The following is a 17,098-nucleotide window of genomic DNA, read 5'->3' on the forward strand; positions in this document are numbered from 1 at the left end:
TAAAAAAAGGGATGTGGCGTTAGTTGCGCAGAACGATATTATACGCCGAAACCTGTTTCACAATGAGGTAGGTTTTTTTGCCATTTGACATTCTCATGAGAATATATGATAGACATAGACTGAGAAAAATGTTGCATTCATTGACGTGCACATTTTCTCCAAACATGAACACGTGCTCAAACTACTGAAGCGAGGTTAAAATCAATGAGATGCCGTGAAGTTATTTTTGTGGATGTACATCAGGCTTTCAAAAATATGCGCACGTTTTGAATAAGCCAATTGGAAGCTGCTGTTTAAAATACGCGGGCATTAGGGGGCGGTTTTATTACTCCATCTGTTCAGCGACCACACTTTAGAGTAGGCTGTGATTTATATATTTTGTCTATTAACGGTTGGTAGACGATCCTAGGCTGTCCAAGGTCACTGCTGTGCTGTATTTAAAAATTGCATATTACCAACTAGTCAACTTAATAAAAAAATCAGTCTTCTCTAATTCCGAATTTATTTGAAAGCACGGTACAATATGTCTTGTAAGGCCCAGGTATACTAGCGAAATGTCAGATGCATCGCACGCACGTTGACCCTCCGGCTACTGTTGCTCTTAAGAATTAAACAAGTGAACATCTCTCCAGTCCTACAGAAATCGCCGTATGAAAGATGGAGGATTGTGATGGCGAAATTAGGTGAGATACACAGATGCGGAAAGTGTTAAAGTTTTAAATATAGTGAAAATTTACGATTTTATGAAAACGTGTTGATTGTCAAAGGAACTGTACATCGTTCGGAATGTTTTGAACGCCTGCTGTGATTCATTCTCTACAATCAGTCAATCACATTGTTTGAATAGGTCCAAATAATTTAATGTTTCATTGTACCCTGTAAGAACACCTGTTCTCGTTTATTTGTCTCGGGAATGTGGAACATCTATGGTTGCCAGCTTTTAAAAAATGTTGTTTATAACATTAAAAACCAAAATATAAACAAATAAAATATCTAAAATTCTGTAGGTAACTGCAGAGCAAAGCTGCAAAGGCTATAATGTAATATTACTACCGAGACAGAGGTGGCGCTCGACTCGCACAATTTTCCACCGAACATTTTATTTTGTCTATTTGGTCTTGTAACGTTTTTCCATTGGAAACGTGTAATTTTGATATGGAAAATTCCCGTGTACTAGAAAATGTATTGCCAAATTTGAAAAAGAGGAATTTGCGTCGTAGCCCATTCCCATTTGGGAGCGGTCGGTCCAGCCTGATCCTTTTCGAGTTTTCGCAATGGTTGTGGTCGATTTTCGTTGAATTATCAATCTGTTAGGCTAATAATGGGGAAGGGTGGCGAATTAAGGGTGTTTTTCTTAATGGAAGAGTCGTTTGGGTCGTTTATCGCATGCGGCGTAGGAGAAATCGGGGTCAGAGAGCGTTGGAAAGGCGCCTGGCAACAGCGCGTTCTGTCTCCTGATTGGTCAGAGTGGCCTCTCGACGGGTTCGATATCGAAATTCCTTCCTGCGTAGAAAATCATTTGTGGTCTCCTCGCCAAAGCGAACAGTCGGTTAAAACATGAAACTATGCGTAATAATCTTTTATAATGTCTGTCCTATCATCATCGAGACGCCGACGACGACACCAGGACAGATTTAAACAGTGAATGAGTGACTATTTTCATGCCATTTTATCACAATTATCCTGCCTAGTGATCATATAATTAGGTTGCGAGAATGGCGCTCGTATGTGATATCGAAAGGTTTGCATTATTTTTTCGCCCAGAAATTACACACGGAAAACCGTTTTTCATGGCCTGAAATATGTTAAGATCGTTATTGGGGCGCGGGCCCCGCACGATCGAGACGCGTCGCTTTTCCGCCGAAAATTTCGACATTTTCTCGACGAGAAAAAAGCGAGATTTTTAGCGGGGGTCACGCCCTGAAAAAGCTGACGCGTCATTGTCGGTCTGTCAAGTCGGGGACTCAAAATTTCCTAAAGGTAAAACGATTATCATATTTTTCAAACGTTGTTTTGCAGTAAATCCGAAATTGCGACGCTTTCAACGCGATATTAGCATATTTCTTGAGCGAGGTGAAATTTTATTTTGTGTAGTTCTCAAGATGGCCGTCGATACGGCCGTGTGCCAACTCTCCGTGAATTGACGTTTAGCTTTTGTACAATTCTAACCAAATTTTAATCCATCCCAGCCAATGAATTCTAATCAGAAATTTATTCGTGCTAACGTTATTTCATCTTCTTTCTTCCGATTTCATACGAGAATCTTAAAACTATTTTATTTCTTTCTTAACAAGAACCATGTGGGGAAGGTGGTGTGGGATTTAATATTTTTTTATCAAATCAATCGCCGTAATTACTGAGCTTTTTTTAACAAAAGTAAATTGTCTTCCTCATTTTTGCGTCGTAGAGAATTTGCACACGGCCAATCGGCGATGAACCAGTGGCTCCCAAACCGTGTGGCCACAACATTTCAAAAAAGACCACGACATGAATTTTTATTTTAACAGATTACACGATAGAGCGCGACAGAGAAGTGCATAAAAAAAAATGAAGCCTCAATTGCAAAACACGACTAGGCGGTCACGTGACATCGTGTACCTTTGCATTTATGGACCTGTGATCGGTCCAAGTTGATTAATAATTTCTGTTATTGAGCCTCGCTCGTCTAGGAAAAATCGTTTCGTGTGTGTTTATTTTGGGGGATGTAATTTTTACGATTTTGAACGAGCGCGATAAAGTTTGGGGACCACCGAATTGTTCGCGCCGGTGTCCTTGAACATCGCGCGCGCCATCTCTGTCCGTCCGACGTAATCTCGCAGAGGCGGCTAATACAAATATTGTTGGCGCAGTACTTCCACCGTTGCGGAAGAAGCAGCAGCTCAGCCACCGGTAGATAACGATCTGGAGGATGGTGAGATCGAAGACGACGGCGAGGATGAGATGCCTGTCGAGGCCGCCCCGAAGGAGAGCGAACCGACGCAACAGAAGGAGAAGCCGGAACAGCGACCGGTCGACAGGACCAGACACGAACGGCCCGAGAGGCGGAGGCACGAGGATAAGAAGAAGCACATGACAGAGGCCGAGAAGAGCATCCTGCATTTGAGGAAACGAGAGAGGATGCAGAGGGAGAAGTGGGAGAAGTACAGGAAGGAGCAAAACCTGGAACCTCCAGGTGAGAATATAACAAAGGTAGTCGTGGAAATGTTTTATTTGTTGATTTACGTAGTGGTGGACGATTTCGCTATCAATATCGAAAAGGCGATCGCCAGCGTTTTGAAAAAGGACAGCAAACACGTCAGTGACGAAGAGAAAGAGGAGGAGAAAAGGGGTCGCAAGCGGAAAAACCGCGACAAGGACAGGCCGAAGGGCATCAAACAACGAAAAATGGACTCGCCCAAGTCGGAAGACATAGACGAGAACGAGTTTCTAAACGTTCGAGGTGGAAGTCCCAAATCCGAAGACAAACAAGACAGATCGGTCTCTCCTCGGTCAGACGACTCGTACGACTCCGAATACTCGTCGGATCGGAGCAAGGGCGATGAACGTCGAGAGAGAAAGAGGGACTACAAGAAGGGCAAAGGGCGAAATCGCGATAGGAACGGGAAGAAAAACAGAGAGAGACGTCCCGAGCAGCAGCAGCAATTCAAGGATGCGCAAGGTGTTTGCGTGTTTTTCCTCCAAGGGAAATGCCAAAAGGTAGGTTTCACTACCGACGTAGAAATATAAAAGGTGATTATCCTTCCGTTTTCAGAACGATTGTCCGTATTCTCACGAAGCCGTGCCCCCCATGAAGCTAGAATTATGCAAGTTTTACCTGAAAGACTGTTGTGCAAAGGGCGAAAAGTGTTCCTACATGCATTCAGAGTTTCCGTGCAAATTTTATCACACGGGACTGGTGTGTTTACAAGGGGAAAATTGCAAGTTCGCCCACGGAAGACCGTTGGACGAACATCGCAAACAAATCCTGTTCAAGCACATTGAAACCGCCCCGAGAGAGATCCTTGGAGGCTTTCCGCGAATGAGTCGCGAAGAAGCTCTCAACAAGATCAACATCGCCCAACAGAATCTAGTCGTTCAATACGGGGGCGACAAGAAAGACGACAAAGGGATGATACCGTCACTGTTCGAGATTAATGTGCCCGTGCCCTCGGATTTGGGCACTGAAAGTAAGTAAATTGGAAAACACAACTTGACAAATTATGACTGTTGATTGTCTAAACGAACCTGTAAATTGTAAAATTCTTTCATTAGCCACCAAGCCGAAGACGGAAAAGTCATCGCGGAACAGACCCTCTCGTTGGCAGGACCCAGATCCTGTCGACGCGGCCCAACCCCCCTCAACCTTCCCCATCAAGCCCTTCAGCTATGGAGCCCAGGATCAGGACATGAGAGTGAACAGCAATGGAGACATCGACATGCGCACTCTACCCCCTCTCGCCCAAATCGCCCCCCAGACGACCCAGTTGATGGGTGCGGGGGTCGAAGAGCCCAGTGGGGATACCGAAACGACCAATTTCACCCAAGACATCGACATCAGAAATCCGAACATGCTCCAGTTCGACACGAAAGACGTCGACATCAGACAACAGACGATGGATCCGAGGATTTTGGCGACGAAAGACGTCGACATCAGACAGATCCCCCCGGTTTTCGACGACGAAGAGTCCAAACTGCAGATAGACACGGGGGAGGGTGGGAACCAGGGATTGCCGGTTGACTTGCCTAAAACCCAGAGAGAGCTCTACATGAGGATACAGTCCCAGCAGAAAACAAATTTACCTGAACAAAATACGGAAACGGTCGAAGTCGACGAGAACATCAACTGGTATTCGGACGACGATGACGACGACGAAAATCGACTGACCATCAAGGTCGACAACGAGGAGGAGAAGAAAGAGGAGAGCGAGGCGATCATGAGTCCCCCTCAAATCAAACCGTTGGATGTGGTGGAGAAACTCGGGGATCTGTCGAAGATCGACATCTCCGCGGAGGTGACAAAACTGCTGACTTCGATGAGTCAAACCGCCGCCAAGGAGGCCCCCAAACCGGTGGTAATTCGCGATCCGCGACAGCAAAGGTCGCAACCTACCGAACCTAAACTGAGCATCTACGAACAGGGCAGCATTCCGACGGAATCCGAGCCTCGGAGTCCAGACGAAGTCGTCGACTCGGACTTCCGCAGCAGACCCGACGTAGACCTGCGCAATCTTCACTTGCCATTCAAGGGAATGTTGAACTACACCCCCGCCAAAGAGATAGACGCCAGCGTCAATTCGCACCCTCCTATGACGTGGAAGGTCGAGATCGTCGACATTCCGCGACCGGATTACACCGGACTTAAACTGAACGTCCAGGACGCGGAAAAAACCGGAGATCCCCGACTGAAAAAGATATTCCGGCTGGGCGCGGAGGAGAAAGACAGTCCGGCGAGTCCGAAGGCCAGTCCCAAAGCGACGGCGACGAGAATCGATCCTCGCCTCAAAAAGATCGACGAGAACAAGCAACAGCAGGACGCGGGAAGTTTGACTTACAACCAGCAACTGAACATCCTTCAGAGCTCGGCATTCTTCCAGAGTCTTACCAGCAACCAGAAGCTGCTCCTGAATCAGGAGTTGGCGTCCAGAAACGAGAACGGTTTCAACGATCCGGTGTTGAACAGCGTGCTCTCGACCCTCAACCTGATACCGAACACCAACATGAACAGTCCGAACATGGGTGCGGCGCTCAACATTCTAGCCAACGTGAACAAGTTGAATCCGGGGATGATGAGCAACAACCCGCCGGCACCGATGGTCCTCAGGCAGAATCCGAATCTGATGAACCAGATGGCGCAGAGCATAGTACAGCCGGGACTGTTGGGGGCGGCGCCGGGAATTCCCAATCTGCCCGCCGACTTCCCGATGAACTTCGATCCGAGAAACGGCGGAGGGATGATGAACAACGCACCGGGACCGTTCGGGAACTTCCCCGACAACAATTTCGGAGGGTTCGACGATTACTATCCGCCCCCGGATAACAATTTCGGGCATTCGGGAGGCGGCGGTAACAGAGACAACAGGAATTTCAACCGGGATCGCCGAAGAGGACGGAACAATTTCAACAGGAATAACGGCAACAGGAACTTTAGGAATAGGAACAACAGGAACAGAAGTCACACCCCTCCGTAAGCACTGGTGCCAACTTGACGAAACGCTCAAACCTAGTTCATTTGTTTTGTAAATAATATACATACTTCTCGACGTTTTTTTTTCTTCGGTAAAACACGAAAGACTGAAAGGATTTTCATGTAAATATTGTTCATGCAATCATTTTATTAAGGTGATAATCGGTTCTCTTGTTTTGGAGGTTGTGGCCTCTGTCAGAGTTTGTATTGAATGTTTTAAATAACTTATTTTGTAAATATACGAATAAAATTGTCATTCCTATTAAAGCGATGCAAATGTTTTGTATATACTTGTACTTTAAAGTTATAATGTTAGGGACGCATTATTTATTTTTTTGTCTATTATTTATATTACTTTAAACTTTATATTTTTATGGAAGATTTTTTTAATGTATCGATCAACTCAACAGATTTTTATTTATCAAGTATAGTTGTATGTAAAATGTTACTTACGCGCCAGGATATTTCGCGTCTTAAAAACAAGGCAGAACCCTAAAAACTTAGCTATTTTCCCAAACGTAAACAACCGAAAAACACCTAATATCCTTCAAAAGGCACTAATTTTTATGTACCCCAAAAGTACCCAAATATCTGTAGATCACCAAAAATTGGGCACGCGAAAAAACCTTTGAGAATCGCCTACCTAAAATCACGCAAAATTAGCTCGAGAACACCCCAAAAAACTTAACAAAATACCTTGTTTTTAAAACACCGCAAAATGGCTTTTTATTTCTGGACCAAGCCATTAAAAGAAAAAAACACCCAAAAAAATCATTACTAATTTGCTTGTTTTTATGCACCCCAAAATGGATTTTCGTTTTTGGACCAAGCCAATTGGCACATGCAAAAATCATTGAAAAACGACCGAAAAGGAGCCAAAAATCCTATTCAAATCTTAGGTTTTCAACAGAAATGGATGTTTATTTCTGGACCAGGAAGTTAGGGCACTTTAAAAAATTTAATAAAAACAATGGAAATTAGTCCCAATAAGTTAATAAAATTATTGAAAAAGAGGTCAAAGTTCCTCATTTTTAGATACCTACCGCAAAATGGCTTTTCATTGATGGACCAGGAAGATAATTGGTAAAATAAAAAAATATACCAACAGTCTTGTCTGAATATTTCACCGGTTCCAGATGAAACCACTGCAATATGTACTATTACTTTTCAAGACAAAATATTAGTTCAGACGACAATTATGCACTTTAAAAACAGTAAAACATCTCAAAAAGGCAATATGAAACTATTTAAAAAAAAAGCCAAAATTCTTATTTAAATCCCTCGGTTTTCAACACCCGAATATTTCCCGAGTTAATAAAAAAAAGTGCAAAACATTCCCTGTTTTCGTTCCGACTACAATCCGATTTATTCTTAGCAAATAAGTGAAAAATAGTAGTACAAAAAAAAATAAGTATGCTTTGACAACCATCTTCAAGAAGATGGAATAAAATGATGCAAAAAAGTACTACTTTCACTACGATTTTTCGTGTAAAAAAGTGCTACTTTCACTAGGATTTTGCGTGTAAAAAAAGTGCCACTTTCATTACGATATGCAAAAAAATGATTTTTGTTATTTCATTGATTTTTCATTCATTTTGTGTATTTTAGGTCTTCAAAATTATTCTTCTACCTGTAAAAATATGCTAAAAACTTTGCTCCCACAAGTCGTGTCATAGAAATTTTTTTGTGGATTTTCATATTTTAGACTTCTTGGGAATTGATGAGCGCCATTTTGTTTGATTTTAAGATTTTTTTTTGGAGATGTAAAAGTTGGGATATTTTGTTGTTTCTGAGGGGAGTTGTTTGCGATTTTTCGGTCGTTTTTCAATGATTTATGCATGTGCCAATTGGTTTGGTCCAGAAATGAAAAGCCATTTTGGGGTGCATAAAAACAAGCGGATTTGTAATGTTTTTTTTTTATGTTTTCCTTTTTTTTTTGCATGCGCCAACTGGCTTGGTTCAGATACAATAAAAAGCCATTTTGCGGTGTTTAAAAACAGGGTATTTTGTTAGTTTTTTAGGTGCTCTTGAGGTAATTTTGCATGATTTTAGGTGATTCTCAACGGTTTTTTCGTGTGCCTAATTTTTGGTGGTCTACAGATATTTGGGTACTTTTGGGGTGCATAAAAATTAGTGCTTTTTGAAGGATACCTATTAGGTCCTTGTCGGTTGTTTACTTTTGGGAAAGAGGCCAAATATCCTGGTCCATAAGTAACGTTTTACATAAAACTTAACTTCGTTCAGCGAGAGTTTGGGCGATTTTAAATTTTATTAAATTAACCCAACACTACAAAATGCACTAGAATACATTAATTAGAGCATAATTTCAGGACAAAAATGTTACTGCTTGAAGGATATATTTCAAATTTTACGTGCGCTAAGTACACTTTCTCTACGTCGAATTTAGTTATTCTTATGTCAACCAATCCCTCGCTGGACAAACTATACCATATTACTAGTATCATCTGTCAGCTGTCAACAACAAAAAATGAACACACGCATTTTAGATACAGCCTGTATATATTCTGTATAAGCGCTTTATTATTTTTTATAAACTACTATTAAATATTCGTAAAATATTTATTACAACTTCTCACATCTTACAATGATAATAACATCGACGATGTCCTCTGCTGTTGAAAATGAAAATCGTTTATTGCTCGTGTTTGACAAGGGAGCGCTGTCATTTGGGTCAAATCGAGTGCGTCTTTGCATGGAGCCCACCCGATGAAGCGGAACTGTTATTAGTAAACACCACTTGCGGAATAAATCACCACGTTAAAATCACTATAAGTAGGCTATGATCAGTAAGAATTTCGTCGTTTCATCGAGAAGCCTATCGTGACTAACGCGCAGTTGTAGCGTTAGACACCCGACATTCACAGCCTGCTCCACAAACGAAAATATACACAAATCAAACGAAACGCTTAAATCTCATGCAAAACGAGTGATATTTTTGACCTTAATTCCTGTAAAAGAACCGAATTATGCGGCTTCCGTGACGATTTTGACGTCGAAGCCGTTCTTCGCCAGACCATAGAATTTATCCGGTTTCAGATTGGCGGAGGTGAACTGCCACCCCAGATGCGAACTGCACATCTTGCACTGCATTATCGTCCAAGAATACCTGGAAAACCTTGAATGTGATCGAACATGTGCCTCAGAGGGAGACTCACCCGGGGAACCAAGAAAACTGAGCCGAGGGAGGTCCGATCAATGTGAAGTTTGTGGCCTTGGACACCGTCACGGTTTCGTAGACGTAACCGCCGGGATTGCAGTAGTTGCTCTGCACGCCATCTTTCGACATCGGGAAAACGTTGTTCTGTTGGGCGATTTCCGCTTCGCATTTTGCGCAACAGATCAGTCTTTTCTGGAAAATGAGTTTCGGAATTGGCCAGTGAAGGTTTTTATTGTCCTCTTACCATGTTCAAGTAGCGCAGTTCCAATCGCAGCCTCTCTATGGCGGTTCTGATCTTCATGATTTTCAGTCTCTCTTCGTGTTTAAGCTGAAAATTCTGTACGAACCAGAAGGACAACTGTACAGGATCGTGAGGTATGAACTCGATCAAATAATAACTGGTCAAGCCTTGGATGAGTTTGTCACGTAGAAAGCACATCTCGTGTTTGTCGTAGACCCACGTGGCCAGCGGATACTGACACAGGTGGTACTGTCTGTACTTGCGGTATTTGTTGAACTCCCTGTAATCGGTACATTTGAATCTCGCGCGCAGTTTGAGCGAGTTGAGTTGGGTGTTCGATATGGGGGAAGTTATCGGCGGTTCCAGCATGACCTTGACGGTGACCTGATACAGCTCACCGACTAGGGTTTTTATTTCTTTACCCGGGACAAGTTGGCACCTTTGTCGACTTCGCGCTTTCAAATAAAGTACGTCGTTTCTGAGATGGGTTTCAAAAATTTCCATGATGACGCCGTAGGCGAAAACGCTCTTAAAATCCTTACTGCACATAGTTCAGATTAAAAACAGTTGCAACAGCAGTTACCACTTACGTGGGGGTTAACAACACGAAAGCGTTCTTTTTCTGGGTGTGTCTTTGTAACATGTTGATTTCCAGATCGTTGTTCAACACCAAGGGGAGTGTAAAGCCGGGAAACACCAGAGTGTTGGTCTGAATGGCAGCTAAAGTGGTGATTTCTCCATCATCATAAAATGCACACCCAGAGACGTTATCTAATTTTCCCAAGTACTGAAACTTTACAGTAGAAAAAAATCTCGGTGAATGACACACTCACCCGATGAGACGTCGGTAGGTCGATGTCGAACTGGTCGTGCGATCGAGCACTACCTGTCGAAACAGAGATGATTTAAACAAAATTACTTTGTTGACGTTCGTCCAACCTGACTGTCTCTCTGCCGAATTATTCGGTTCGACCTCCATGGGGACATGTCCGTTTTCCATTTGCCCATCCGGGAGATTATTGGCGTTGTCATCTGAATCTGACATGGTCGGATGTTTTACGTCGGATCAGTAAATAAATAAATGTCAAAAGTGACAGATCACCTGATGTGCCAGACTTGAAAGGAGTAGATCAAACGTATCTTGATAGTTCAAACATCAATTCACCAACAACAGAAATATTAATTGTGGAACATAACCACATAACAGTCGCACATATCAGGGCAAAAGAGAAACACCTGACGGCAATTTTTTTTGAAAAAAGTTTATCGTCTTTTTGTTGGTGGTTAGGAATTTTCCGCAGTGGCAATTAAAAAAATTTGAAACCAATGAAGCATTTAGGTGCAGAATGATCAAAGAGCGAAACTGTACAAATTGTACTAATTTTATTACTCAATTTATTTGATTGAGTTTGTTTTATGAAAACGACTAATAATAGTACAGAGATGTACTAAAACAACTTACAGTCCCTAAAAATACACCACATAATAATAATAACATAAAAAAACAGGCAAAATGAGGCTTCGGTACGATTCTGCAAAGTCGTCATTTAGACCAGTAGTTTCCAATCTTTTTACATCCGAGGACTTAGATAAAACGTAACGCTGGGAGTTTGAGTTTCCTCAAAGATATAGTACAATTATGGCTTCATTGTTTATCTTGTATTAAAATGTATTAGTCTTCACTGTAGAAAATCACAAAACTCTCTCGTACAACTAGACCCTTGCCATTGTCCGGCAGCAAACAAATTCAGGTTGATATTTATCGGTTTATTGCTTTCTAACGGAGGCCCTGAATAAGCCGTTGCAAAATACTTTAAAAAACAAAGCCGTAATAGCACAGAACAAATTTATCACGGAATTTTGGAAGATTTACATCGGTGAATGGGCCGATAAGAATGACCTCCATCTAGAGACGACTGGTTGGGAGTCACTGATTTTCATAAATGCGCACGCGTAGTCGCTGCCGAACGTGTGTCAGTCGTAAAATTTTAAATTTTTAACGTGTTTTGAGTAACGTTACTGCTGACAGGTACAATTTTAGTGTGTAGTGTTTTACAATATTTTACAATATTTTAAATGGAAATGGAGGACGATTTTAAGCGTAAACTTTGTGACATGGATGAGCTCGACGAAAAAATGTAAGTAATCCAGTTTGCTTTCTTGTTTTTAAAGGAAATAATTGGTAATGTTAGCGTCGACAAAAAGCCGTGGGCACAAAAACTCCTGACGAGCGCGCAACAAATCACGAAAAAGGCCGTGCTCAATTGGTGCAATATTATTTATAAAATAGGGGAGGCCGAACTGGACATCGACGATTACGTTTCGATATTCCTGAATCAGATCGAGAGTCTGTACGAAGATCTGATAACGGACGTGGACGCGATTCAAGAAAAAAGCCTCGACAAGATCATGAGGCTGTTGCAGCAGATGGAGAATCTGTGTAAAGACCTTCACGTCGAAATTCCGACGTTAAACTACGAGAACATGCCTTTGTGCGACCTGCATAGGCTCGTCCTCCAACGAGTGGAGGAGTACGAAGCTCTGGCCGAGATCCGACGCAAGGAATTGCGTGACCTCCACCAGAAACAGTTGACTTTGTGCAAGAGTCTAGGTTGGGAACCAAAACTCCTCTCGGAATCCCCACTGCCGCTACCCAAGGAGATGGAGGATTTGCGAATGCATGTTGACAGTTTGGAGAATGAAGTTTTGGAGCGTGAAGAGAAATTCTTCATGTTGAAAGAGGAAGTAGTGGACATCGTCGGCGAACTCGGAGCGTCACCGAATCTGGATTTTGAAAGGGAGATTTTGGGCTTGAGCAACACCGACGTCCGAATCGGGGACGGCGACTTGGAGCAGCTTCAGCTGTACCGCGACCGGCTCGTCGAGCAATTTAAAAACGTGAAAGAGGAAATCTCGGAGCTGAGAAGCAAGGTCGACGGACTGTGGGACAAGCTGGAGACGGATATCGCGGAGAGGGACGCCTTCCGACAGAAGAACATCGGCAACTCGCTGGAGACTCTGAAAGCCCTAGACGTGGAGGTCAAACGCTTGGAGGTGATGAAGAAGGCGAACATTGAAGGGTTCATCAAGCGGCAGAGGCAGGAGCTGGCAGAGATTTGGGACAAATGCCATTGTACTGACGCGGATAAGGGTGACTTTCCGTTTTACTATTCGGATTGTTATAATGAAGACCTGTTTGAATTGCACGAGAGAGAAATCGAGAAATGGAAAGGATACTATGAGGAAAACAGGGAGTTGTTTGTGTCACTAAACGAGTATAAAAAGTTGTGGCAGGAACATTTGGAATTGGAACTGAACTCGGGGGGCGCTAATCGATACAAAAATCGAGGAGGTCAGTTGCTCATGGAAGAAAAAATGCGCAACAAGTTCAGAAAGAGAATTCCCATGATCGAGCAGAACCTCGTCAAGCTGTCAGAAGCATATCTCTTACACAAAGGCAAACCCTTTTTTACCTACGGGAAGACGGTAGAGCAGTACATTAATCAGTTGCACGAGGATGAAGATAAGGTACGTAATATTCCGTTGCTTTAAGGTTCTTTGGTAGCAAAATATTTTTCCGATTTATGATTCAGTAACTTTTTCTGAACTCGATTCGGTAAGCGATTCACGCTTTTCGAAGATAGAGAATGTGATATTTTAAATGGATCAAGCATATGCATACATATTTGGAAGTGATTTGAATTGTGTTAGTTAATTGTCTAAACAAAACGGATAAAACAAAGAAAAGTATAGTTAAGAATTGGTACCGAGGAGCCTTAAAGTTTTCTTGTCTTCCCGAAATTTCCTACCGTTTTACGTTTCCTGTTCATTTTCCTTAATGTTTCACCTGTTCGTTTAACGACGACAAATCGTTACTTGTGCAGGAGTTCAAGCTTAAGTTGAGCGCCAAGAAGCAGCAAAGGGAGCAAGCGTCGACCGTAGGCAGGTCCCGGATGGCACTGTTCCCGGTGTCGTCGATGGCCCTCAATCCGTCCCCGACACCTCGCCACTGTTCCAAACGGAAAGTGCCGGCGACCCCGGCCACCGAGCCCGTCAAGAAGCTGAAGACGGCCAGTCAGACCAAAAAGTCAACGAGGAGCGGCCTTCCGAAGCTGAACGTCTCGCGGAATCGGAGGAGGTCTGCGAGAAGGGACAAACTCCGACAGAGACTGTCTTTCAAGTCGAGTCAGAGTTCGAATAAAGAAAACGCGACGGCGTCGACGAGTTACAACGATTTCGAAGTGAGTACTACAAGAGGGGTGGGTTTTTGCGGTGTTTTAATGAGGTTTGTTGGACGTTCGCAGAAGGAAGTCTCGACGAAGGTTAATTGCAGGAGTACGGCGTTCGTCTTGAAAGAGTCCAATGAGGCGATCGCATCGCCCTTCACACCAACCACGTCCGAGTTTGTGACTCCGCAGAGGGTGGTGCTGTTGCAGAAAACTCCCTCGCAGAAGCACGTGCCCAAATTAAAAATCGATTTCGTTTAAAACGTAATTATTTCTGGAAAAAATCGATTTCGTTTAAAACGTGTTACTGTCATAATTATTTGTGGATTATGTTTTTTTATACGTTTTATGTATTAAAAGAGTATTATTGGTTTGTTTTTAGCTCTTAAGGTGCTCTCTATGTTTTGTGTTTGAAACACTTTGTAAAAGTATATTTATAAAATATATTGGAATTTCTACAGATGCTTGTACAGGATGATTCAAGTTTTACCGCCCGCACGATAGACCCTATTAAAAATTAGTAAATATAAGGGCGCGTACAGACTACGCGAACCGAGCATGTAATGTGATGCTCGTCGCAAAATTGGTGCCACGAACAGCCGACGAACCGAGCGCGCAACGAACAGCTTCTATACTCCGTTCACTGATAGATCGCACGCCTTTTCACAGACACAGAGACGAGTGTCTATGCTGCAAAAAGTCGAATAGTGCACATAACATTTGTTTATCATTAATACATACTCGAAGAATAAATAATTCAACTTCATTCAGATTCACAGCTGTAATTCTGTTAACAACATCATAGGCGTAGGAAAACTACTGGCGGGATGGAGAGTGCACGTTTCTCAGGTCCTCTCAGGCTGTTGATGTTGCTATGGAAACTTTAAAAAACGCGCGTTTTTGAAAGTTGGATTTATACACACTGAGGCGTGCTTTAATTAAGTAAAATAGGTTACCAATAAAAAAAAATATAACCATCACGGGTGCTGTGCTCGTATTTCGGCGATGGTCAGAATAAAATGGATGCCCGTTTTGGGACCGATTTCTAATGTTACCTGAAAAGGTAGGAGGTTACAAGGAAGGGATTCGTCGCTAAAGTGTGCTTTCAAAATAAAATTTTCAATCTCCCGCGAACGTACAAGTAGTATCTTTTTTCGAGATTTTCAGTCCTATCATTGTCAATAATTTGTCAAAGTCTGTAGGAGACATTCTTGTAAAATTTTTATAATGTCCACTGACATGTTGAATATTTTGAATTAAACGCAGTTTTACATTTCCACTTTCAAAATCATTTTTATTTATGACCTGCTACTTGTGCTGTCGTAAATTTAGGTGACAATGGAAACTGTCAATTTTATGGCAAAAAGGTTTAATTAATAATTTCCGGCCGAAATCGTACCTTTCATGAGTTATAATAGAAACTTACCTCTTTTCAGAAAATTTAAGAATTTCCGGCCGAAACCGTACAATTCTTGAGTTATAAAATTTCTGCCTCGAAAACTTCTTTTTAAGAAAATCGCATGAGATGTAGAAACTTACGTCTTTTTAGAAAATTTAATAATTTCCGGCCGGAACCGTACAATTCTTGAGTTATAAAATTTCTGCCTCGAAAACTTCTGGTTAAGAAAATCGCATGAGATGTAGAAACTTACGTCTTTTTAGAAAATTTAATAATTTCCGGCCGGAACCGTACAATTCTTGAGTTATAAAATTTCTGCCTCGAAAACTTCTTTTTAAGAAAATCGCATGAGATGTAGAAACTTACGTCTTTTTAGAAAATTTAATAATTTCCGGCCGGAACCGTACAATTCTTGAGTTATAAAATTTCTGCCTCGAAAACTTCTGGTTAAGAAAATCGCATGAGATGTAGAAACTTACGTCTTTTTAGAAAATTTAATAATTTCCGGCCGAAACCGTACCTTTCACGAGTTATAATTGAAACTTACGTCTTTTCAGAAATTTAAGAATTTCCAGCCCAAACCGTACATTTCTTGAGTTATAAAATTTCTGCCTCGAAAACTTCTGGTTAAGAAAATCGCATGAGATGTAGAAACTCACGTCTTTTTAGAAAATTTAATAATTTCCGGCCGAAACCGTACTTTTCACGAGTTATAATTGAAACTTACGTCTTCTCAGAAATTTAAGAATTTCCTGCCCAAACCGTACATTTCTTGAGTTATAAAATTTCTGCCTCGAAAACTTCTGGTTAAGAAAATCGCATGAGATGTAGAAACTTACGTCTTTTTAGAAAATTTAATAATTTCCGGCCGAAACCGTACCTTTCACGAGTTATAATTGAAACTTACGTCTTTTCAGAAATTAAAGAATTTCCTGCTCAAACCGTACATTTCTTGAGTTATAAAATTTCTGCCTCGAAAACTTCTGGTTAAGAAAATCGCATGAGATGTAGAAACTTACGTCTTTTTAGAAAATTTGATAATTTCCGGCCGAAACCGTACCTTTCATGAGTTATAATTGAAACTTACGTCTTTTCAGAAATTTAAGAATTTTCTGCCCAAACCGTACATTTCTTGAGTTATAAAATTTCTGCCTCGAAAACTTCTGGTTAAGAAAATCGCATGAGATGTAGAAACTTACGTCTTTTTAGAAAATTTGATAATTTCCGGCCGAAACCGTACCTTTCACGAGTTATAATTGAAACTTATGTCTTTTCAGAAATTTAAGAATTTCCGGCCGGAACCGTACAATTCTTGAGTTATAAAATTTCTGCCTCGAAAACTTCTGGTTAAGAAAATCGCATGAGGTGTAGAAACTTACGTCTTTTTAGAAAATTTAATAATTTCCGGCCGAAACCGTACCTTTCACGAGTTATAATTGAAACTTATGTCTTTTCAGAAATTTAAGAATTTCCGGCCGGAACCGTACAATTCTTGAGTTATAAAATTTCTGCCTCGAAAACTTCTGGTTAAGAAAATCGCATGAGATGTAGAAACTTACGTCTTTTTAGAAAATTTAATAATTTCCGGCCGAAACCGTACCTTTCACGAGTTATAATTGAAACTTACGTCTTTTCAGAAATTTAAGAATTTTCTGCCCAAACCGTACATTTCTTGAGTTATAAAATTTCTGCCTCGAAAACTTCTGGTTAAGAAAATCGCATGAGATGTAGAAACTCACGTCTTTTTAGAAAATTTAATAATTTCCGGCCGAAACCGTACCTTTCACGAGTTATAATTGAAACTTACGTCTTTTCAGAAATTAAAGAATTTCCTGCCCAAACCGTACATTTCTTGAGTTATAAAATTTCTGCCTCGAAAACTTCTGGTTAA

The 17,098-nt window shown here is 41.5% G+C and overlaps 3 protein-coding genes across 5 annotated transcripts; 2 read left to right on the top strand and 1 right to left on the bottom strand.

Moving 5' to 3' along the window:
- The first annotated feature begins 327 nt into the window (after positions 1 to 327).
- On the top strand, positions 328 to 6,570 carry su(sable) (suppressor of sable). Of its 2 annotated transcripts, none has more exons than XM_069045489.1 (5): positions 328 to 683; positions 2,850 to 3,172; positions 3,227 to 3,696; positions 3,752 to 4,166; positions 4,252 to 6,570. In XM_069045489.1, exons 1-5 carry the CDS (start codon positions 658 to 660, stop codon positions 6,165 to 6,167), a joined length of 3,150 nt encoding a protein of 1,049 aa, XP_068901590.1. In that variant the 5' UTR covers positions 328 to 657; the 3' UTR covers positions 6,168 to 6,570. The 2 variants fall into 2 exon arrangements, with proteins under 2 accessions (XP_068901590.1, XP_068901589.1); XM_069045488.1 differs by lacking the exon at positions 328 to 683 and adding an exon at positions 1,509 to 1,741.
- Positions 6,571 to 8,729: 2,159 nt separating this feature from the next.
- ohgt (ohgata) lies at positions 8,730 to 10,830 on the bottom strand. 2 transcript variants are annotated; one of them, XM_069045514.1, is made up of 6 exons: positions 10,522 to 10,830; positions 10,416 to 10,468; positions 10,173 to 10,369; positions 9,586 to 10,123; positions 9,340 to 9,533; positions 8,730 to 9,290 (listed from the first exon to the last, which is right to left on the bottom strand). In XM_069045514.1, the coding sequence occupies exons 1-6, from the start codon at positions 10,625 to 10,627 to the stop codon at positions 9,149 to 9,151; spliced, it is 1,230 nt and encodes a 409-aa protein (XP_068901615.1). In that variant the 5' UTR covers positions 10,628 to 10,830; the 3' UTR covers positions 8,730 to 9,148. The 2 variants fall into 2 exon arrangements, with proteins under 2 accessions (XP_068901615.1, XP_068901616.1); XM_069045515.1 differs by having other exon boundaries at positions 10,527 to 10,676.
- A 460-nt stretch (positions 10,831 to 11,290) lies between these two features.
- On the top strand, positions 11,291 to 14,270 carry LOC138129226 (protein regulator of cytokinesis 1-like). The gene is made up of 4 exons (XM_069045493.1): positions 11,291 to 11,720; positions 11,775 to 13,110; positions 13,467 to 13,823; positions 13,887 to 14,270. Exons 1-4 carry the CDS (start codon positions 11,659 to 11,661, stop codon positions 14,067 to 14,069), a joined length of 1,938 nt encoding a protein of 645 aa, XP_068901594.1. The 5' UTR covers positions 11,291 to 11,658; the 3' UTR covers positions 14,070 to 14,270.
- Positions 14,271 to 17,098: the final 2,828 nt, after the last annotated feature.

Source organism: Tenebrio molitor, chromosome 4 (genome assembly GCF_963966145.1).
Source record: "Tenebrio molitor chromosome 4, icTenMoli1.1, whole genome shotgun sequence".
Classification (NCBI taxonomy): domain Eukaryota; kingdom Metazoa; phylum Arthropoda; class Insecta; order Coleoptera; family Tenebrionidae; genus Tenebrio; species Tenebrio molitor.

Coding starts and splice junctions, on each gene's coding strand:
- ohgt (XM_069045514.1), bottom strand. CDS start 10,627: ATGTCAGATTCAGATGACAACGCCAATAATCTCCCGGATGGGCAAATG. Junction 10,370..10,415: donor ACCTACCGACGTCTCATCGG/GTGAGTGTGTCA, acceptor GTAAAGTTTCAG/TACTTGGGAAAATTAGATAA. Junction 9,534..9,585: donor AACTGCGCTACTTGAACATG/GTAAGAGGACAA, acceptor CTCATTTTCCAG/AAAAGACTGATCTGTTGCGC.
- LOC138129226 (XM_069045493.1), top strand. CDS start 11,659: ATGGAAATGGAGGACGATTTTAAGCGTAAACTTTGTGACATGGATGAG. Junction 11,721..11,774: donor GATGAGCTCGACGAAAAAAT/GTAAGTAATCCA, acceptor TGGTAATGTTAG/CGTCGACAAAAAGCCGTGGG. Junction 13,824..13,886: donor CGAGTTACAACGATTTCGAA/GTGAGTACTACA, acceptor GGACGTTCGCAG/AAGGAAGTCTCGACGAAGGT.